The 23,551-nt window shown below is 46.2% G+C and overlaps 1 protein-coding gene and 1 long non-coding RNA gene across 2 annotated transcripts; one reads left to right on the forward strand and one right to left on the reverse strand.

The window, feature by feature from the left end:
- Positions 1-1,556: 1,556 nt before the first annotated feature.
- On the reverse strand, positions 1,557-7,876 carry LOC123578916 (cytochrome P450 2A13). The gene is made up of 9 exons (XM_045442270.1): positions 7,674-7,876; positions 7,233-7,395; positions 6,329-6,481; positions 5,928-6,085; positions 4,613-4,789; positions 3,990-4,131; positions 3,350-3,537; positions 2,565-2,706; positions 1,557-2,023 (listed from the first exon to the last, which is right to left on the reverse strand). The coding sequence occupies exons 1-9, from the start codon at positions 7,851-7,853 to the stop codon at positions 1,842-1,844; spliced, it is 1,485 nt and encodes a 494-aa protein (XP_045298226.1). The 5' UTR covers positions 7,854-7,876; the 3' UTR covers positions 1,557-1,841.
- Positions 3,782-11,622, forward strand: LOC123578917. The gene is made up of 3 exons (XR_006702566.1): positions 3,782-3,878; positions 10,891-10,973; positions 11,309-11,622. It is a non-coding gene; the product is annotated as an uncharacterized LOC123578917 (long non-coding RNA).
- Positions 11,623-23,551: the final 11,929 nt, after the last annotated feature.

Here is a 23,551-nt window from a genome sequence, read left to right on the forward strand (position 1 = left end):
ATATGGGTGCTGGTTACCTGAATCTACAGGTGTGATAAAATTGCATTGAAACACACACACACACACACACACACACACACACACGTGCCTGTAAAACTTGTGAAATCTGAACAAGTTCTGTAGTTTATACCAACATGAATTTCCTGGCTTTTGATATTGTGCTATAGTCATCTAAAATGTTACCACTGGAGGAAACCGGATAAAGAATACACAGAACTTGTCTACTTTTTTTTTTTACAACTTCTTGTGAAACTATAACTATCTCAAAATAAAAAGAAGAGAATCCAGAGTGTAGCCAAGTTGACAAAGATATTGAATCTATAATCTTCATAACAACTTAAAAGTTTTTTCCATTAATTTCTGAATTAATGCTTCTTGTCTCCTCCTTTACACTATCTTTGAATGTTCTGGGCTGTTTTTTTCTAACTTATATTTTATTTTTTTAATGTTATTCATTTTTGAAAGAGAGAGAAAGCACAAGCACAAGGGGACAGAGAGAGGGGGGTACGGAGGATCCAAAGCAGGCTCTGAGCTGACAGCAGAAAGCCTGATGTGGGGCTCAAACTCACACAACCACGAGATCATGACCTGAGCCAAAGTGAGATGCCTAGCTGACTGAGCTACCCAGGCACCCCTTTTTCTAACTTTTAAAGATGGACACATAGCACATTAATTTTGTAGACTTCCTTCCTCTCCAATATGAAAATGTAAGGCTACAAACATCTCCAAGCAGAGTTTTTGCTGAATCCCAATGGAATAAATAGGAAAATGTGATTTTTCACTCTTTTTCCTTCTTTAAAATTGTTTTAGCTCTTCCTTTGCCTTTCCATATAAATTTTCAAATAAATATCTAAATCCATTCAAAAAAAATCTTGCTGTCATTTCTATAGTAATTGTGTTAAGCCTATACACCAATTTGAGGAGAGTTGGCTTTACTGTACTGATCTTCCAATCCATGAACATGGTATGTCTCTCCTTATTTAAAAAATATCTGATTTCTGGGACACCTGAGTGGCGGACACCTGAAGAGACAGACTTCACCTCAGGTCATGGTCTCGCGGTGTGTGGGATTCTGCTTGGGATTCTCTCTCCCCCTCCCTGCCTCTCTGCTCCTCCCCCACTTGCACATGCTCTCTCTCTCTCTCTCAAAATAAATAAATAAACATATATATGTATATGTGTGTATATATATATATATATATATATATGTATATATATATTTTATTACTTTTATTGGTATTTTGCAGCTTTCACCATACAGGCGCTGTGCATGTATTGTCAGATTCTACTTAAGTATTTCATTTATTTCAGTGACTACAAGAGTTATTGTGCTTTTAATTTTGATTTCCTAAAGTATATAGAAAAAACCAACAGGAAAAGACTTTTGTATGTTTAGTGACATTTCTAAACTTATTAAAAGGATTTGTCCTTGTAGCTCCCTTGGGAATCAGTTAAGCTTTCTAAAATGGGCATGTGCACTGTGCCCTGTCACATAGATTTGTGAGAATTAAGTGCAGTAAGTGCATAATGTTTTTAGCCCAGAACTGATACAGAGATTCAACAAATAATAGGTGTTATTATTATTATTATTATTAACAGTATAGTGTAAGGTTTCCCTTCCTCTTATCCCACCTCTGAAGCATCTATCTCTAGCAAGGTGAACAGAGTCCATTCCTTTCCTCTTCCTCTCCTGTCACCTTGCCCCTCAGATTTCCCTAAGTCACCTCCCTCTTGCTAGCTCGCCCTCCACTAACCCGCCTTCCTGATAGCCCCGCCTCTGCCCCTCCCACTCCTCCTGCAGCCCTCCCCCCCCCCACCCCGGCCCCCAGCACAGCCCTTGCTCAGCGAGGCTGGAAGCTCATGGTGTAATTTCGTGGGATAGTGGCAAAGCCCACAACTTTGGGGGACACGTCAATGTCTTGGGGCAGCTGAGGGGACTTGAGGCAGAAGTTCTGCAAGATGGTGGTGAGGAAGAGAAAGAGCTCCATTCTAGCCAGACCTTCTCCGAAACAGTACCGCTTTCCTGAAGAGACAGAATGGGAGGGCTGGAGGTGAGGCCTGCTCTCACTGCTCCCTTCCCCACTACCCACCCCCAACTGCATTCTCCCAGAGAGCAGGGACTGAGAAACTTTCAGAGACATCTCTAACCCTCTCTGAGCGTCAGTTTCTCTTGTACATGGGATAGGGGTGAGCTATCCCAAGCTGTAGCAATGGGAAATTTAGGTGCCCCTTCCTTCCAAGCACACACTCAGATATGGCTGCCGGGCTCTCATCTCCTCCCAAGGAATCTCAAGAATCTAAATGACTTTGGACAAATATCTGACTCACTCAGGGCTTTGATTTTCCCCATCTGTGAAATGGATACAATCATCCCTTTCCAGTTGCCTGGACACAGGTACTTGGTAGTCATGGGGTTTGCAGCTGGTTGGCTCTAGAGTAGATCTTAGAGGGACTTTCAAGCTGGAGACAGACCCCAGGCTACAGCTTAGAGATGGGATGTGGGATGAAGGAGGCCCGGTTGGTGGGAGCAGTGGCTTAGCAGCAAGCAGACCGGGGTCTCTTACCGATGGAGAAGGGCACAAAAGCATCACTCTTCTTAAACTGGCCCTTCTCATCCAGGAAGTGCTGGGGGTGGAAGTCTCGGGGGTGGGAAAAGAACTTGGGGTCTCTCAGCACAGAGCCCAGCATAGGGAACACTTCAGTGCCCTGGTGAGGAGGAGAGGGGTATTTGATAAGGTGGAGTGGGGGCAGGGTGTGCTGAAAGCACATGAAGGTTGGAGGGACAATGCGGGTGCCCTGAGTGATAAGAAATGGGAGGCGGGGGAGTGTGGGTCCCCTGGGGACATGAGACTCAGGTCTCTGAGCCAGGAAGCTTGGCAGACATGGGGGTTCATGTCTCCTGAGAAGGGAAATTTGAGGAGCACAGGTTCTGTGTCTCTTAGGACAGAAGGTGTGGGGGACCCACAGTTCATGTCTCTCAAGGCAGGAGGTTGAGAGGACATGGGGGTTCATGCTCTCTGGGACTGGGTTTGAGAGACATCAGGTTTGTGTTTCTCTAGGCAGGATGTTTGGGGGACATGAGATCCGTGTCCTTGAGGGAGGAGGTCTAGACATGAAGTTCATGTCTCTTGAGAGAGGAAGTTTGGGGGTATGGGGTTCATATTCCTTGTGGAAAGAGCTCTGGGGGAGACACGGGATTCAGGAATCTCTGAGGGGATTAAAGGGACATGGTGGTTGGAACAGTGTTTGATTGAAGCAATGGGACAGGGGCTGGGAAGCTTCTAAGGGAATGGGTTGCTGGGTCACAGGGAGCAGGTTGGAGGTCCCCCAAGGTGGGACAGGAAGATACCTTGGGGAGGAAGAACTCCCGAAACTTGGTGTCCTTGGTGACTCTGCGGGCCAATCCCATGGGGATCATGTCTCCAAATCTTTGGATCTCATGTATCACCGCCTCTGTGTAGGGCATCTTGGCCTTGTCCTCAAACTTGGGCTGCCGGTTCTTGCCAATCACCTGGTCAATCTCCTCGTGGATTTTGGCTGTGGGAGGAGGGGGAAGGTATTTAGGTATCTGGGGTCTCGGGGCAGTGATGATTGTCCAAATATGTACACCCATGTATGCCATGGACTTAGACCATTCAAAACAGACGTTGGCCATATGCATTGTTGGTGCAGCATCCTGTTCACCCGGTCATGCCAGAATCATGAGTAGGCATAAGGGAGGAGTTTGGGGAATGGTTTGGAGAGCAGGCAGTGGATATACATTTGACCCAGCATGGAAGCTATTTACCAATCCGTTCAGATATTTTCAATACTTAAACACCTAGTGAAACTCGGCTGGTGCTCATCAGCAGAATATCACCTAGTCTCCGGATAACAGGGTATGTCTGTGGTTTCAGGGATCTGGGGAAGGTGGGGATGTTGCAGTGGGCTCAGAGGAAGTTTGAGGGCCTGTGGCTGCCACTTTGTTGCCCCCCACCCTGCAGCCTTACCCTCCACATCTGGGTGCTTCATGAGCAGCAGGAAGCCATACCGCAGGGTCGTGCTGACTGTCTCAGTGCCCGCAAAGAAGAGGTTCAGTGTGGTCAGCACCAGGTTCTTCAAGTAGAACTCTGTGTTGGGGTTGTTCTGCTCCTATAGGGAGAGAGGGCTTCAGGCCAAGCCCACTCCCTTCAGGGCTCTCAGGGCCCTTCTGGGGTCTTTCTCTTTGGACCCCTCTCTCTTAGATCCAGACCAGAGGTGGGAGGAGGGACTTGGTTCTACTAGCTCTTTGTTCAGGCTGCTGGCTCTGCCCAAAATGCCCTTCCCACACTCCTTACCCACCTGCCTATCTGTCCTTTACTCTTCAAGAACACTTTTTTATTGTGGGGATATTGAGAAGGAGAGGAATAGAGTCAGTGAGTGCATGGTACGGAATTGCTTGCTATTATGGTTGGCACACACAGGTCCTGCCCATGGGCAGGGGCTCAGTAGAGGGAGCAACCATAGTTATTATACTTGGGATTGTGAGGATGTTATGAGGGGAATGGTTTGAACGAGCCTCTGCTCTCCCCATGCCAGCCTGGTTTCCCTCTGCCTGGCTCTGCAGCTCTCTGCACTGGCTGTTGGGGTGTACCTCCTGCATGCGGATGAGGAAGGAGTCGATGAAGTCCCGCGGGGAGTTGGGATCTAGCGTGCGTTGGTTCTGCTCCACCTTCTTGGCTATGAAGTCCTCCAGACCTTTCAGATCCTTAAATGCCTGTTGCTGTGGCCCTGGCAGGTATTTCATCACTGAATAAAACATCTCATAGAGCTGAGGATGGGGAGAGAAGAAAGGACAGGAAGGACAGCTGTCAGCAGGCAGGTCTTGATAGGAGTGGAACCTTTCTCATGGCAAGGAAAGCACTGAATTAAAGGCCCCCATCCAGATGTTAAGGATTTATATGGGGCTGATGGGAGGAGATATCTAAGTTTTCACATGAGTTAAGTGTGAGAACCCCTATCCCAGCATGTTGGTGAGATGGTTTGGGACACATCCAGATATTCAGGTGAGGTTGCATTGGGAAACTCCCGTCCAGGTGTTTACCTATTTATTTCTGACTGATATGAGGTGGAGGTAGGTACCTGTTTAGGTCTCTAGATATCAAGTAGGCTCAGTTGGAGACAACTATCCAGATATTTAGAGGCTATGGAATAGCGACTTCTATGCAGGTATTGAGGTATTAAAGTGTGGCAGGTATGCAAGTGTTGAGATGGGGGAAGTACCTGTTCATGTGTTTCAAATATTCACACTGGGCTGGAGGGGAGCACTGCTGTAAGTGTTTGAGTGAGCTGCATTGAGGAACATAATTTGGGTGTTTGGGGAACCATCTATCCAGATGTTTACATGTTTAGAGGCTTTCTTGGTTGGCGTATCTGTCCAGATGTTCAGATATTTCAGTGGGCTATGAAGAAGTACTTATCTAGGTAGCCCAGTAGGCTGGTTTGGGACACCTGTGTAAATCTCAAATGATTTTGGCAGACTGTATTTTATAGCACCAGGTGTTCATGTATTCAGGACATGGACGGAGGTGGTCACTTGTTCAGGTGTTAAGATATTACAATGAAAAGATGGAATGTCTTGACAGGGAGCCAGTTTTAGATATTAAGATAGGTAGGGTGGGGGCACATGCCAAGAAGGAAGGCTGGGCTTATAACAGCTGTCGTGCCTGCAGGCTGTTTTTTGTATGTTTGGTTTGGGTTTTGGGTTTTTTGGTGGGAGAAACATCTGTTGAGATATTCAGGTGTCCTTGGAAATGGGGTATTCTGGTGCAGCTGTTCCATTGTCCAAGAGTGGTTTTGATGGAACCCTATCTGGGAGAGGAAGGGAGTTTGGGGCACCTGTCTCCATGTGAGGAAGCAATTGGAGCGTTGTAGTAAGGGTGTTGTAGAGACAGACTGGGATGGGTTACCTGGCCCATAGATGTAGCTGTGAACTGGAAGCTTCCTAGCATCATACGCAGCAGTGACAGGAACTCTTTGTCCTCATAGTCAAAGCGGTCCCCAAAGACAATGGAGCTGATGACATTGGACACTGTCCGGCTCAGGAAGAAGGTGGGATCGATGAAGGTGCCTGGGGAATGGGATGGGGTTGAGGAGAAACAGGGATCTGGAGGAGCATCCACTAGGCAGTCTGACACCAGGTCAAGAATTGGAGAAAAGCACCAGGGTGATGAGACAAGCTCCCAGCACAAGGCCTTAGAGCCAGGAGCCTGGACTCCTTCCCCCAGTCCAGTCAGTCCCCTTCCAGGACCAGAAAGCGCACATATCCACGTGAATGCTCCTGCTCCTTCTCCCTCATTCCCTCCTGGCTCACCATGCGTGCCCCGGAGGGCCTCGATGAGGAAGCCCACTTCCTCCTGGATGCGCTCCTCAATGCCGCGCTTGCCCACACCAAAGTCCCGCAGTGTGGTGATGGAGAAGCGCCGGAGCTGCTTGGCTCGCTCGCCATTGCTGAACGCCACACCTGGGGAGGAGGGGGGGGAGAGGGGGACAACCGTGGGAGACAGAGGGAGATTCAACTCAAGGTCAGAGACATACTGAAAGAGATGGCGACCTAGTTGGAAGAAAATCGGAAGGAGAGAGGCAAGTCAGATGCCCAGAGAAACAGAGATTTGGAGACACATAAAGACAGGGAAAGAAGTAAGGAGGGCCAGAGGGAGGTGACTTCTGTGGATATCTGAGAGGTGGCAATAAAAATCCTGAAGGATTCTAACACTGAGCTGGGGAAAGAAGAAAATAGGGAGAGAGAACAAAGAAGGTCGGGAGAGAGGAAAGACTGTTTCCAGAGACAGAGGCATGGGGTGTGAAGCAGAAACAGGGTGAGATTCTCACACAGAAGAGGAAAAGAGTAGAGGGAGGATGAAGGGAGGGGAAGCACAGAAGCTTAGAGGGAGAAAAAGACAAGGACGTGGAGGTGGACTGACCACAGTTCTGAGGCGGAAATCCCAAGAGCTCCTCAAAGACACACAGAAAGAAGAGGCATATCTGAGAGAGAACAGGGACATGGGGCCAAGAAGCAGGGGAAATAGAGACGCAGGCACTCAGGGTCAAGTTAGAGAAGACCAGGGAGAAGGGGCAATTAGCAGGGACAGGGACGGAGGGGAGCAGGGGGAGAACTCGGCCTCAGCCTTGGGTGGGAGGGTGTCAAGAGAACAGTGGGGAAACTGAGGCCATCGAGTGTTCCTGACCACATGCCCCCATCCCGAGCCCCTCACCATAGCCTTTGAAGAGCCAGTCGAAGGTGGCCTGCTCTCCTCGCCCGCCAAATTCCTCAGCCTGGTCCACCAGCGCCTCCTTCACGGCCTTGTGTCCACACAGCACCACAATGCGCCGCGGCCCCAGGTGGACCGTGAACACGGGGCCATAGCGCTCGCTGATCTAACCAAAGTGAGAGTGCTTAGAGGGAGCGGCCCCACTGGGAACTGGCCCTGTGCCCAGACCTCACCCATTGCATGCATTTCCCCCAGGTTCTGGCACTCAACGGGCGGGTATCCCAGGATCTGCTCTTCCCTGCCTAGGACCCTGCTGCCCCAACTGCACAATTCCACTTTCCTAAGACTCCCATCCAACCTTGCCTGTCCCCTGCCACAATGCCCCAGCTCAATTAGGCAGGCCCCCAGCCCCACCCCCTTCCACCATCCCCTGCCTCATGGTACCTTCATGAGAGAGTTGTACATTTGCTGTGTGTTCAGCTGCAGGTAATTCCCGATGAAGGGCAATGGGGTGGGTCCTGGAGGGAGCTTCCCCCAGAGCTTCCTCTGCCTCCAGGCAGACATCAAGACCATTATTGTCAGGCAGGTGAGCAAAGCCACCAGAAGGAGCCCTGAGGCCAGCATGATGGCAGTGGTAGTGACAGTTAGATTGCTGGGGTGGTTTGTCTTTATACCACCTGAGCAAGAAGGGTGGACTTCGATTCTAATTACGTAATTGTGTCATTTCACCTCCAACTACACCCTCCTGGGCTCACCACAGAACTTGAGACACAGCCAGCAAGGCAGGAGGAGGGGACTCCAAGGAAATTAACAGGGAGAGGGCCCCAAGACAGAATGTGTCACCCCGCAAGGGAGTCCACCCCAGGGCTGCAGACTTGGTGAGACAGATTCCAGAACTGAAGAATTTATAATATTTGCATGGGGAGCCCCCTGAGCTTTGGATTTGGGATCTCAGAGTGAGAACAGACCCCAACATGTAGGTTTTGAGGTCTCCAGAGTGAAGAATCTAATATCTGGGTTTGAGGATGAGATTCCAGGGAGTCAATTTGAGGGTGTTGGGGCAAAGGAGGACCCCTGGCTGTGATGAGGGTTCCTGGGAGAAGTATATGGGAATCCAGCACGATCAGGGAATGAGGACTTGACCCGAACTTTGACCTGCCTTTGCTTTGGACACAGTGTCGCCTCTGGTACCCAGAATCCTCAAGGGGCCTCAGAGAAAGGTCAGGATCAGTATCACGGCCCATCTGTGGTTGGGAAAGGGGTAGAAGTCCAGAGCCACATTCAAGTGGAACTTTCCTTAGGAAAGAAGAGAAACTCATGGTCTTCCCCCCTGCATCTGTCTCCTTCTCTCTCTCTCTCAAAAATAAATACACGTTTAAAATTTTTTCTAACAAAAAAAAAAAAAAAAAAAGACTAACTCGTGGTCTCAGTGGCAGAGAGACTGGGCAGAACTTGAAAATAGTAATGACATCCACCAATATGGTGCCAAAAATCCCAGCTGTCTCAAAGGGTGTGATTTACAGAAAGCCACACTGGCCCTACCCAGGTCCCTGGGGGAGCTTGCTAGGTTCATCATTTCCATGTTTGTTTAGGAGATAGCCGGACCCTGGATGCTGAAAGTGGGTGTGAGGACAGATGGTGGTCCTGCTGTCCTCTCCTTGGTGACCTTCTTCCTTAACAAGAGGGTGCTCCCCTTTGGTGACCACTAACTATGAAGAGGCAGTGTGCAAACTGTGATCTCATGGAATCCTTCTGGCAGTGGGGCTCTGTCCTAGCATCCTCATTTTGCTGTTCAGAAGAACAAGCCTCCCTACCTGCTGGAAGTCACAGGTGGGGTGGCAGGTAGGGAGCTGGGATTTGAACCCTGTCCATTCCTTCCTCCATTGACTGGCCTAGCCCACCCTGAAGGCCAAGTGGAGACCAAGTTTAGCAATGGGTGGTGTGGAGACTAGCATCAGTGTTGGACGCAGAGATACAGTGGCAGGCTCTGTTTTCAATCCTAGACACTAGGATTGAAAACAGGTTGGCCCTGAACTTGATATCAGGAGATCATTAACAGAGCCATGTCTGGTGCCAGGAGGGTCTGAGAGCAGGCCCAGGTGGCCATGGGGGTGGCTTCAGGGTGGCATCATGCAGCTCTGGGGTTGGTCCCAGCAGACTCTGACATGAGCACCATGTGGGTGCTGGACTGGTCTTCAGTGGGCCTGAGAGGGGCCCCGATGGGCACAAGGCAGCATCTGATAGCTGGACCCCCTGCTCAGATGCTAGCCCTAACCTTAGAGGAGTGCAGGTGCATGAGGTTGGCACTCTCAGTACTGGTATGTTGCTCTAGGCCCCTGAGCCAGAGTCCTATGGGGGAGGGAACAAGGGGCAGAGAACAAAGCAAAAAGAGGAATGTTGTTTGTTGGCTGTAAAGGGAGCACAGGAGGGAAAGAGGATTAGCAGAAGCTTGGCAAGTATGAATCCCCCAATCCCAACCACCAGTCTCCACCTGGCCAGACTGCAAGCCTGCCCCCCGCCCCAAACCCTGCCACTTTCCCACTTTTTCTTGGCAAGGAGGGAGGTAGAATTTTGAGAGTTTGCTTCACAATGAGGTTGGCACCAGTTAGGGCACTGAGTGTTCAGACGGCCTGTCATGAGCAGGGCAGAGAATCAGGTGCATGACAGGCAAAAGTACATCAGGAGAGAGAGGTCAAGTGAGATTGACCTTGTTGGTCACACTGGAACTAGGAGCAAGGCCAGCATCTGTCATCACATGCCTTCTCCCCTAGAGGCAGGAGTGTGCCACGCCAGTGAGCAGGGGTCCCGGTGTCAGCTTCCACAGTGAGGTAGTGGTGTGCCCAGGAAAATCCCTTTCCCTTGCTGAGACTCAGTTTCCCTTTCTAGGCAATAGCACAGCAGTTAAGAGCATGGTTAAGGCATGGATTGGAATCCCTTGTCCCTTCTTTTTTGTGGGACCTTGAACAGGTCACCTCATCTCTCTGAGTCTCATGGGGTCAATGACAGGACCCACCTCTTAGCCTATTTTCAGAGGAGTCATGGGTTCATGCGTGTGAAGTACATGGCAGTAAGTGCCAACGAATGGTAGCTGTTCCTATTACTCCACAGAATGAAGGACATGAGTAAGGGGTTCTCTAAATCCCCTTCTGGGTTTGATCTTTTCTGGTCTAAAGTTCTGAATACTTCTTCTTTGGGAAAAGAGGAAGGGAGAGAAAACCGTGTGGGAACCTCCCTGCCATTCCTTCCTTGGCACAGCTGAGCCTTCCCCCCTGGGGCTGATAATACGACATTGACCTTGGGTGTGTGTGCAGACCAGTGTGCCTGAATGCACACCAGCCCTTGTTTGTCTATGGTTAACTGAGTACATGCTTTGGGGTATGCCTGTTAAGGGATGTCTACACATATGTCTGTGTGTGCACCCTCATGCCTGACTGTGTGTTACTGTGTGTGTGTGTGTGTGTGTGCACATACTACTGGTGACTGGGTATGGGCATGTGGATGGACACGTGTGTGTGTGTTCGGGCACAGTGTGTAGGCACGTGGGTCATGTTGTGTACACATGTCTGAGATCTGCTTGTGCCTATCTGTGTTTGCATTCAAACAATGCTGACCTGGCTCTGTCTCCCTTCTCTAAACATCAGCTGATTCCCTTATTTTTCAGGGTATTGCCTTGCTCAGGTTTCAAGGGTTACAGTCAGCAGAAAAAGCCTGCATCGGACGCATGTGTCCTGAGAGCATTCTGAGGTGGGTCAACTCCTATTGCATGAACTCAAATATCCACTCAGAAAATTCTCTCCCATAGTCTCCCCCAGGCTCCTGAGCCATTCAACACTTTTAAGACAGTCATCCAGGGGTGCTTGCGTGGCTCAGTCGGTTAAGTGTCCAACTTGGTCTCAGTTCATGTTCTCGCCGTTCGTGGGTTCCAGCCTCATGTTGGACTCTGTGCTGACAGCTCAGAGCCTGGAGCCTGCTTCCCATTCTGTGTCTCCCCCTCTCTCTGCTCCTCCCCCACTCATTCTCTCTGTCTCTCTCTCTCAAAAATGAATAAACATTTTAAAAACATATTAAAATATTTCCAGACAGTCATCCAACCAGTGCTCAATCAAGCCACCACTCCATGACGCCTGTGCTGAGGGATGCTGAGGACACTAAGGTGACCAAGACAGACTGTGCCCCACCCTCATGAAGCTGTCATGCCACAAGGGAGACAGAGCAGCTACAAGTCAGTGAAGCTCAGAACACACAGGGCTGGGGTGAGAAGTCACAGACAGAGGAGTCACGGTGGGGATGGGGGAGACAGAGGAGTCAGGGCAAGGTTGGGGGAGACAGACAGAGGGGTCAGGGCAGGATTGGGTGGCACAGGTGTCTGTAGGGACCCAGAAGTGGTACCTGTTTCAACCTTGTCAACTCAGGCTGAGTCACCTGAAGGCAAAGTAGGGATTTTTCAGGGCAGGATAGGGAGAGTAGGGAGGGAGAATTCTGGGCAGAGGAATCCAAGTGCCAAGGCAGTGGAGCATGGTCGGGTGCTGTTAGGGTGGAAGGATCTGGGGCCCTGCGCACTGATGAGGCTGTAGCCATGAGCAGGGGTCAGACCTGCTGGACCTTATGTGACTTGGTGGGGAGCTGGACCGTGTCCTAAGATGATGGGGAGCCCCAGAAGGGGTGTAGGCAGGGGAAGAAGATGGTTAAATTTGTGTTTCAGAGGGATTGTTCAGATTTTTGGAGAAGCTGAGACTACAGATGGAGAGACATAGAAGTAGCTTCTATAGGCTCCAGGTGACAGAGGACAGGGCCATGAGCATGGGGAGGAGGCATGGGCTGGAGAAAGATATGGAAGGACAAACGAATTCTTCCTTGGTTATGCGGTGGTTGTGTGGGGTAAGGTGGGGTAGAGCCCAGTGTGGGGGTAGGTGGGAGTGCCATGTATTGGTCTGGGGACACAGATCAGGAGCCGGTTTGAGGCAGGAGACACGTTGGGAGCCGGGCACAATCCCTGCTTCTAGGGATTTCTCTGGTGAGAGTGCAGATCCGGATAAACCAAAATCTTCAATGATCCCATTAGTATTCATTAATAATTATTTGTGATAATTTACTACTTGGGGTTGAGGATTGGGAGTGCTTCCTAGAGGCGGTGTCGTTTGAACTGGGTCTTGCAGGATGAGCTCACAGGTGGGGGAGGGGAGGAGGGCAGGGCAGAGAGAGCCTCACAAGCCAGGCTTGGCCATGTGAGATGGTGGGACAGAGCAGACATCTGTGACCGCTACACCCCTGCTCCCTCTGCCATCCTCATCAATCAACTTTCTGTCCTCTACCCCCAGCCTGACCCAAACTCCAGAAAAAGCTGGCTCATGGTCACAAGTGTGCCTGAAATCTATGACCCTGTCCCAAATGAGATTTTTTGTTTAATTGAAGTAAAGGGGCACCTCGGCTCTTTCAGTCAGTACAGCGTATGGCTCTTGATCTTGGGGTTGTGATTTCAAGCCCCACACTGGGTGTAAAGTTTATATGTATGTATACATTTATACATATACATACATGCGTATATACACTTATATGTATGTGTATATATGTATATGTATACATGTATATGCATATATGTAAGTAAATAAATCAAGAAAATACTTATCTAAAAAATTAACCCTTTTAATGAAAACAGTTCATAGCATTTACTACAATTTACTACATTCACAGAGGTGAGCAATGAACCACCTCTCACTAGTTTCAAAGCATTTCCAAATGAGAATTTTAGGTAAGCCTTCTTGGTTTAAATTTATCTTTTTAATGTTTGTTTTTGAGAGACAGAGAGAGAGACAGAGCATGAGGTATGTGTCGGGGCGGTGGGGGGGGTGGCAAACAGAGAGGGAGACACAGAATCCGAAGCAGGCTCTAGGGCCGAGCTGTCAGCACAGAGCCCAACATGGAGCTCAAATTCATGAACTGAGAGATCATGTCCTGAGCCAAAGTCAGACACTTAACAGATTGGGCCACCAGGTGCCCCTTCTTGGTTTAAATCTAAATGCTAGTACTGCTGACAATGATAGCATTCCATAGCCTATGATCTTACCCTGTGAAGCTCTTCATGGGCATCTTATTCAAGTCCTCACTACAAGCCTGTGAGGTTGGGTTTATCATGCCCAGTTTGCAGATGAGTTAAGTAAGGCCTAAAGAAGTGGAAATGAGTTGTTTGGGGCTCCACGGATGATCAGGGTAGAGCCTTGTGTTGACTCTAGATTTCATGCTCTTAACCACCACTCTGGGCTGCCAAGCCCCGCCTTTTTTCTTTATGAGACATCAGCAAACTGTTGCTGATAATCCTGTGGTTTGAAAACTTCCTTGTAAGCCTAAAAGATTTCAAATGTTCAAAAGGAAATAAAAGTAAAACCGGTCTTTCAATAGGAGGGAGGCTTGACCTTCAGCTGTGTTTGCTTCTTTGGGACATTAACCAAAGGCTGGGTAACCAGTGTCACACAGTGAAGGGGAGAATGCGTAGAACAAGGTGTTTGATCAGAGACTGAAGTGTTTGTGTTCAGGTTTCAGATGGCGGCCAGGATCAGGGTGGGCTGCGGGAGTGTGGCTGAAATGGCATCAAGGGAAGGCCAAGGAGAAGGAGAAAGTCAAGGTGCTTTCTGTCTGGTTGCTGGGACAGCTCTTGCCAAAGGCCACTCTCATGCCTTCTTGCAGGAGCAGGGCTGCTCTTGGAGGAGAGAGAGGGAGAAAGTTTGAGAGAAGACAGGGCCAAAGGAGACAGAGTCAAAAAAAGGAAAGGGTTTTCCTAAGAGGGTGGAGGGCTATACTCTAGAGGTGCTGTGGGGAGTTTCTGACTCTGGTCATGGTCGAGTAGCTCCTACTGGATCAAGCATCCTGAAAATAACAGCCACCAACTCAGAATAAAATGTTTAAAAACAAATGAAAAGAAAGAACAACAACAACAACAACAACAACTCCCTGTGCAGCCACTCTGGAAACAGTATGGAGGTTCCTCAAAAAACTAAAAATAGAACTACCCTACGACCCAGCAATTGCACGACTAGGCATTTATCCAAGGGATACAGTTGTGCTGTTTCGAAGGGACACATGCACCCCAATGTTTATAGCAGCACAATAGCTAAAGTATGGAAAGAGACCAAATGTCCATCGATGGATGAATGGATAAAAAAGATGTGGTAAAACCAGTCACAAAAATAAACTCAAAATGGATAAAGGACCTGATTGTGAGTCAGGAAACCATCAAAACCCTAGAGGAGAAAGCAGGAAAAGACCTCTCTGACCTCAGCCGTAGCAATTTCTTACTTGACACATCCCCAAAGGCAAGGGAATTAAAAGCAAAAATGAACTACTGGGACCTCATGAAGATAAAAAGCTTCTGCAAAGCAAAGGAAACAATCAACAAAACTAAAAAGCAACCAACGGAATGGGAAAAGATATTTGCAAATGACATATTGGACAAAGGGCTAGTATCCAAAATCTATAAAGAGCTCACCAAACTCCACACCCGAAAAACAAATAATCCAGTGAAGAAATGGGCAGAAAACATGAATAGACACTTCTCTAAAGAAGACATCTGGATGGCCAACAGGCACATGAAAAGATGCTCAATGTCGCTCCTCATCAGGGAAATACAAATCAAAACCACACTCAGATATCACCTCATGCCAGTCAGAGTGGCCAAAATGAACAAATCAGGAGACTATAAATGCTGGAGAGGATGTAGAGAAACGGGAACCCTCTTGCACTGTTGGTGGGAATGCAAATTGGTGCAGCCACTCTGGAAAACAGTGTGGAGGTTCCTCACAAAATTAAAAATAGCTCTACCCTATGACCCAGCGGGAGAACTGCTAGGAATTTACCCAAGGGATACAGGAGTACTGATGCATAGTACTGATGCACTTGTACTCTGATGTTTATAGCAGCACTCTCAACAATAGCCAAATTATGGAAAGAGCCTAAATGTCCATCAACTGATGAATGGATAAAGAAATTGTGGTTTATATACACAATGGAGTACTACGTGGCAATGAGAAAGAATGAAATATGGCCCTTTGTAGCAACGTGGATGGAACTGGAGAGTGCTATGTTAAGTGAAATAAGCCATACAGAGAAAGATACCATATGTTTTCACTCTTATGTGGATCCTGAGAAACTTAACAGAAACCCATGGGGGAGGGGAAGGAAAAAAAAAAGAGGTTAGAGTGGGAGAGAGCCAAAGCATGAGAGACTCTTAAAAACTGAGAACAAACTGAAGGTTGATGGGGGGTGGGAGGGAGGGGAGGGTGGGTGATGGGTATTGAGGAGGGCACCTTTTGGGATGAGCACTGGGTGTTGTATGGAAACCAATTTGACAATAAATTTCATATATTGAAAAAAAAAGAACATTGAGAATCAATTAAAATAAACTAATCAATATCAGGAATGCTTATAACAGTGAAAAATAAATATCAAACTAGTCCATAAAAAAAAAAAAAAGATGTGGTATATATATATACAATGGAGTATTACTCGGCAATCAAAAAGAATGAAATCTTGCCATTTGCAACTACTTGGGTGGACCTGGAGGGTATTATACTAAGCAAACTTAGAGAAAGACAAATATCATATGACCTCACTCATATGAGGACTTTAAGAGACAAAAAAGATGAACATAAGGGAACGGAAACAAAAATAATATAAAAACAGGGAGGGGGACAAAACATAAGAGACTCTTAAATATGGAGAACAGAGGGTTACTGGAGGGGTTGTGGGAGGGGGGATGGGCCAAATGGGTAAGGGGCATTAAGGAATCTACTCCTGAAATCATTGTTGCTTTATATGCTAACTAATTTGGATGTAAATTTTAAAAATAAATAAATACATACATACATACATACATACATACATACAATTCCCTGACATCACTGGAGAGTGAATCAAAGCAGGCAGATACTGAATGGGGTCATAAGAAGGGAATGTCCTATTATTAAAGCTTTTGGTCTGAAGGCAGGTGGGGACCGTGCCCTGAGGATGGCTGAAACCCAGGCAGAAGCTTTATTAAGTTTTCTGAGTTGAAGGACCAGAGGACAGAACGCAGGACGATTATAGAGCCTGGTGGTAGCAGTGATAGGATCTCAGAAAGGAAAGATCTAGAGTCGGTGGGGGGTGGGGGGGACCCCCACATTCTATATACATGCATACCATGTGTTGTTGCACTTCACAGATACAGCATATTTTCCAAACTGAAAGTTCATGGCAATCCTGTCTGGAATAAGTCTATTGTGCCATTTTTCCAATGGCATGAGCTTATTTTGTATCTCTGTGTCACATTTTGATAATTCTCACAATATTTCAAGACCGTTTATTATTGTTATATTTGCTCTGTTGACCTGCGATTAGTGACCTTTGCTGATACTATTTTAACTGTTTCAGGGGGCCACAAACTGTGCCCATATAAGACAGCAAACTTAATTGATACATGTTATGTGTGTGTCCTGAGTGCTCCACCGACAGGTTGTTTCCCTGTCTGTCTCCCACCCCTGGGCCTCCCTATTTGCTGAGACAAAATATTGAAATTAGGCCAATTAAGGGGCACCTGGGTGGCTCAGTTGGTTAAGTATCCAACTTCGGCTCAGGTCATGATCTAGAAGTTCATGGGTTCGAGACCCACATCAGGCTCTGTATTGTCAGCTCAGAGCCTGGAGCCTGCTTCGGATTCTGTGTCTCCCTCTCTCTCTGCCCCTCCCCCATTCACTCTTGGTCTCTCTCTCTCTCTCTCTCTCTCTCTCAAAAATAAATCAACATAAAAAAATTTTTTTAATTAGGCGAATAAATAACTTTACAATGGCTTCTAAGTGTTCAAGTGAAGGAAAAAGTCACACATCTCTCACTTCAAATCAAAAGCTAGAAATAATTAAGCTCAGTGAGGAAGGCATGTCAAAAGCCAGCATAGTCCAAAAGCTCAGCCTCTTGTGCCAAAGAGTTAGCCAAGTTGTTAAGGCAAAGGAAAAGTTTTGAAGGAAATTAAAAGTGCTACCCCAGTGAACATATGAGTGATAAGAAAGCAAAGCAGTCTTATTGCCATTTAAAAACACTTTTTTAAAGCTTATTTATTTTTGAGAGAGAGACAGAGTGAGAGAGGAGGAGGGGAAGAGAGAGGTAGAGACACAGAATCCGAAGCAGGCTCCAGGCTCCGAGCTGTCAGCACGGCTTGAACCCATGAACCGTGAGATCATGACCTGAGGCAAAGTCGGACACTCAACCGACTGAGCCACCCAGGCACGCCCCAAAAATTTTTTTTTAAAGAAAGAAAGAAAGAAAAAAAGAAAGGAAGAAAAGATATATGCACCCCTATGTTTATTGCAGTGTTATTTACAATAGCCAAGATTTGGAAGCATCCCAAGTGTCCATTGACTGATGAATGGATAAAGAAGATGTGGTATGTATATGTACAATGGAATTTTACTCATCCATAAAAAAAGAATGAAATCTTTCCATTTGCAACAATGCGGATGGAGCTAGGGAGTATTACGCTAAGTGAAATAAGTCAAATAAAGACAAATACCGTAATTTCACTCAAATGTGGAATTTGAGAAACAAAACAAATGAACAAGGAAAAAAGAGCAAACCCAAAAACAGACTCCTAACTATAGAGAACAAATTGATGGTCACCAGAAGGGAGGTGGGTGGGGGGATGGATGAAACAGGTGAAGGGGATCGAGAGTACAATTACCATGATGAGCACTGAGGAATGTATAGAATTGTTGAATCACTATATTGTACACCTGAAGCTAATATAACACTGTATGTTCATTATACTGGAATTTTAAAATAAATAAGAATAATAATTTGTCCAAACATTTTAAGAAATATATAAGAACAATTGAGGGGGGCAGAATACGCTTACAGAAAATACAAAAAGAACCAAGGCTTCTCAACTTATTGACAAAAACTTGCGAAAGCTTACAAGAAAAGGAAATTTCAACTGAATATTTGTCATGAGAATAGGTGCCAAGAAAATCTATAACAATATATTAAATCAAGTACTGAAATACATAGATGGAATAATGTTCAAAGCCAAATGGGTTTACTGCAGGAAAATATGCCACTTCACAGCCACAGAAAAGCTAAAATAGAAAGACCAGGCACATCCAAGGATTGCCATTGATGTGGAACAATAAGAAGTTTCACACTTTGCTCTTGGAGTTGTACAGTAGCACTGTCTTTTTAGGAAACTGGCCGTTTACTGAAATTAAACATATGCCTAACCAGTGAGGAAGCAAAACCTTGGTACATACCCAAATGTGATGAGGGCACATGTAACTACTAGGATGTTTACAGAGAGTTGGTCAAAATAGCCAAACAGTGGAAATAACTCAACTGTCCATCAACTGTAGAGTAGGTAAATAAGTAATAGCCTATTCACACAATGATATTCTGCATAGTAGTTTAAAAAAGAACAAGCTGCTGGGGTACCTGGGTGGCTCAGTCAGTTGAATCAGTCTGACTCTTGATTTTGGCTCAGGTCACAATCGTGGGATAACGCCCCATGTCAGCCTCCAAGCATGGAGCCTGCTTGCAATTCTCTGTCTCCCTCTACCCCTTCCCACCCCTTCTCTCATGGAGGGAAGGAGGGGAGGAAGGAAGGAAGGAAGGAAGGAAGGAAGGAAGGAAGGAAGGAGGAAATAATTTTTTTTAGGTAGTTTCCTTTGGCTGGGGGACATTAAAGTTAGCAGGATAGGTTGGAGAAAACCGATTTCACTTTATATCCATTTATAATTTTTGAATTTGGAATCAAGTGAATGTGTTACTTGTTCAAACAGAGTAATTTCACAAACCTGAGCAGAGGGTGTGTCTGTTTCCAAATGAAGGAAAGAGGAATGATTGGGCCACAAGCCCCAGAGAAACCAGTTGACATAATCTCAAGTAATAGTCGCAGTGTTCTTATTGTCTTTAGGTTCTATTTGAAGTGCTTCACATTTGGTGACTCACTTAATCCTTTAAGTAACCATTTGAGGTAGATACCATTATCACGTCCATCTCACAGATAATTAAACTGCATCACATCAAGGCCTGGTCATTGCCCTAAGAGAGAGCAGAGACAAGAGGAGACAGCAGAGAGCAAGAGGTAGACCCTTGCTCTATTTGACCCAGGCCAGCTTGATCTCAGAGTTGTGCACTTAACTATGGTGTTATGCTGCCTCTTTCTTTCTTTTTTTTTTTTTTTAATATTTATTTATTTGGGGGAGAGAGAGTGTGAGCAGGGAGAGAGGCAGATGGAAAGGGGGACAAAGGATCTGAAGTGCGCCTGCTCTGACAGCAGCGAACCCAATATAGGGCTTGAACTCACAAACCATGAGATCATGACCTGAACGGAAGTCAGATGCTTAACCAACTGATCCAGCCACGGGCCCCAATGTTGCCTCTCTTGACAAGCAATAATGGCCCTTCATGTTTGGGCTTCTAGGATTATGGCTCTTCTACTTCATGTCACATGTTCAGATGTTTTCCCAAATCATAATGACTGGGGTTGAAGGCTCTTCCAGCCTCCATCTTGCACTCTGCCTGGACCGGTCCTTTTCCATCAACATGCATGCAAGGTTATCTACTACAGATCTCTTCTGCCCTCAAAGTGAGATTCCCTCTGGGGTTCTTGGAGTCTTTTTATGGCATCAGACTTGAGCCAGATGCATCCCAATCTATGAAAGGAGTTCTAAGAAAAAGGAGTTTCAAAAGGGGGAAGGTTAGAGTGTCCTTGCAGGTACCTTGATCCCTGGGCAAATTTACCTCACTCTAACCCAGAGACCAGCTCTGCACTGGGGAAGAGCTCTGCACTGGACACATTTCATCCCTTAGGCAGTATCTCTTCTTTTGAGAACAGTGCTTCCCCCATTCCATTGGAAACTTGCTCAAATTCATATGGTTTGGGATGGAGAAGGTAGGAGTGGGATCATGATGCAGGCATGAGCAATCACAGTACACCTTTCCTGCCACCACAATGATTTCATCAGAGATGGCCACATGACCACTCAGATTTCTTTCTGAAACTTTTGCTTGAGCCATTGGGGAAAGAGTTTCCTCTTCTTTAAAAACTAGAACCATAAATACAATGTGTCAGTCAGCTTAGGTTAATTTATGCAGCACTAACAAATGATTCACCAAGGGTACCGTACTCACATAAAGTCATGTTCAGTTTTAATTAGCTATGAATTTGAATCATGCCTTCTTCATTGCTGGACAAAGGTTGAGGAGGAGCATCTACCTGGAGCAGGCCAGTGTCATGTGAGGGAAGGAAAGTAGCAAAGCTATGAGATGATCCTTAAAGTTTATGCTTACCAGCTTCCTACCTCATTTTCACTGATGATTTATTCCCCAAGACAAGTTAAGTGGGCAAACCTGAAATGGGAGGGTGAGAAATTCAATCTGTCCATAGGGTGAGGTTCAGTAGGGAAGGAATATAATCTGCCAAAGACAATGTAGGCCTAAGACTCTGAAAAACCATCTTACAACCAGTTGGGGAAGCCCTAGAAGAGAACAAAGTCATAAGCAGACTAGTAGACCCAAAAGATACAGTTATGGACAGGGTCCAGAAGGCTTATCTGAGCACCTGAATCCAAACATGGTAACGTCTGTCAACTCAGTGAGTTAACCAACTATTTTTGCTAAAGTTGCTTTGAATTGAGTTTCTACCACTTGCAACAGATGAGTCCTGACCCAGGGATATTGGAAAGGTTTTTGATTATTCCTGTCCTACACCTCTACCAGGAATTTGAGTGATAAATCAATTCAAATTGGAATCTGTTCTAACACGAACAGCTATGATCACTAAGACACCTCAAAGCAAACAACTTCACTTCCTAGTTCTCCCCAATGACCCACACCTCGACATGCAGAACCGAAGTGGTAAACCAAGAATCTGAGAATCACTAACTCTCTCAATCTGAGCATCAGGGACACTGCATTGTAGGATTAGAAATTCTTTTTAATTTACATCTAGGCATTACATTAGACGATCCCCTAGCATGGTAGATGTCAATTGGAAGCAATTGGTATTTCTTCCCAGCACCTGTGAAAAATCCTTCCCATCCACTGCTTATAAAGAAGGAGGTGGCTGCATTCGGCTTCCTTCTGTAAACCCAGGGCTATTCCCAAACAAGGCATCTGATTGGCAGGAGAGGATGGATGGGAAGGAGGAAAGACAATCCTATTGTCACAGAGCTAACAGAGAAAGTAGGTGTGATCAGATTTCAGCAGAGGTGCTGAGCAGAATCATCTTCAAGCCACCAATGACCTTGCTGTTTTGACCAACCATTGCCCGTGCCCAGTTCCAGAATTTTGAAAGGTTACTCTCCATTTAATGAAAATATGAACTCATGACATTCATTGGAAGGTGAAGCAGCTTTGAGAGGTCTGGATGTGGGGAAGGCTGAAGAGCTGGCTTTAGCCCAGGATCTGTCACAAGCCACCTGTACTATCCTAGCTCCCATGATTGGCCACTGTTTCCCCTTCTGTGCGATGGGAATGGTGATGACCTCTGCCTCCTCACTTAAAAGCCTCACTTTTAGGTCAAAATGGAAACCGGGGCGCCTGGTGGTTCAGTCGGTTAAGCGTCGGAATTCAGTTCAGGTCATGATCTCGTGGTTCATGGGTTTGAGCCCCGCACCCAGCTCTGTGCTGACAGCTTGGAGCCTGGTCCCTACTTCAGATTCTGTGTCTCCCTCTCTCTCTCTGTCCCTCCCCTGCTCATGCTCTCTCTCTCTCTCTCTCAAAAGTAAATAAATATTTAAAAAAATGTTTTTAAATGGAAACCAGATGATACAGGGCCTGGAAAACTGTCACTGACTACAGGCATAAGGACAGTTAACATGTGCTGAGCGCCTCCTGTTAAACACTGTCCTTTTAGTTCATTTAATCCTTATAACATCAAAAGGGAGATGTTGTGATGACCTGCATTCTACAGATGAATAACATGAGCCAAAAAGAAGTTAAGTACTTGCCCAAGTCACATAGGCAGTCTGGCTTCAGGTCACTTGCTCCTTTTTCTACCACACTCTCCTGGGGATTCAGGTTCAACACCAGTTATCTGTTGGGTCATATGTCTCAGCAACCCTGTTTCCTCCATGCTGAGCCCTCTGACCTGAGACTCAAATACCATCTGCACCTGTCCTAAAAAATAGCAATCAAATAATAATAACAAACAAATATTGTTGAGGGTCTATTTTGTCTTACCCATATAAAAATAATGATTAGTTAACATTTATTGAGCATTTCAGTAGACATAATAACCATTTCTCTTGCATGGTGTCACCAAGTCTTTACAACAAATTTGGGAGGAAGGGACAATATCAGTGGTATAATGGGAAGTATCTAACAGCTGACTTGCAGCAGTAGGGGTGGGGGGTATCCTCTAACTTAGAGCTGATTTCAAGTTATCAACTCAACATAAAGTCACTAAACAGTGGGATTGAGAAGAGATGCCTGGTGGCTCTTGTGAGTTGGTACTGGCCAGTTCCAACACACCGCTGGTTTATGTCCATTTTACAAAGCGAAAAAGCAAGACTTCCATGATTTTCTTAAACTCACAGAGGGAGTAAACAGGGAATTGGGCGTTTGAACCAAGGCAGTCTAGATGCAAAACTAAGACTCTTACTCACTATCTTATACTGTCTCTCTAGACTGGGCTCCTCCTTGGACCAGAGATAATTCATAAAGAAACCTGTCCTCAAAGAATCCACTAGGAGGAATTAGCAGATTTATTCCCCAGAGAAACAGTTCCTAGCTTGCTAGTGTCCCTTAGCAGAGACTGAAGGCCTCATTGTGGAACATTAAACGACCACACAATCTGTACTGTCATGAGCTGAGAATTCTCTTATTTGCCAAGCCATAAAGTTGGATGTCTGTAGCAATAATCTATTGTCAAGGTAGTTGTGTGAGCAGTTGGCTCAGGTTTGGTTCACACCAGCTCCTGAAGTATTGTCCTCTCTTTCCATCTCCAACCTTGGCTTCATGGAGAACATTCTTATGATCGACTGGTAAAAGACAAAAACAAAACAAAACAAAACAAAACAGAAGCAACCGTGGGCCTGGTTTATGTATGTTTCTAAGTCATACTGACACCAAGTGGAAATGGGCTGATGGAGCATTAAAATTCATTAAATTCATTACATTCCTTCCTCAAAGAAAGTGAAGGAGTAAGAACTTTGAGCAGTATATTTGATGGTCCACATTGACCTGACTGAGAGAGGGCCGAAAGTATGAATATATAGTAACTCGTGGGAAGCCAAATGCTCAGGGACTTTGAAAGAAAAAGATTAGAAGAAGACTGATGAAAAGCAGATCCAGGGAAGAGGTGTTTG

This window comes from Leopardus geoffroyi, chromosome E2 (assembly GCF_018350155.1).
Source record: "Leopardus geoffroyi isolate Oge1 chromosome E2, O.geoffroyi_Oge1_pat1.0, whole genome shotgun sequence".
Lineage (NCBI taxonomy): Eukaryota > Metazoa > Chordata > Mammalia > Carnivora > Felidae > Leopardus > Leopardus geoffroyi.

Excerpts from the sequence above, each read along its gene's own strand:
- LOC123578916 (XM_045442270.1), bottom strand. The coding sequence starts at position 7,853 with ATGCTGGCCTCAGGGCTCCTTCTGGTGGCTTTGCTCACCTGCCTGACA. Across the intron at positions 6,482-7,232 it reads CTGGCTCTTCAAAGGCTATG|GTGTGGCGTTCAGCAATGGC; the intron begins GTGAGGGGCTCG and ends CCTCCTCCCCAG. Across the intron at positions 2,707-3,349 it reads GGGAGTTCTTCCTCCCCAAG|GGCACTGAAGTGTTCCCTAT; the intron begins GTATCTTCCTGT and ends CCTCCTCACCAG.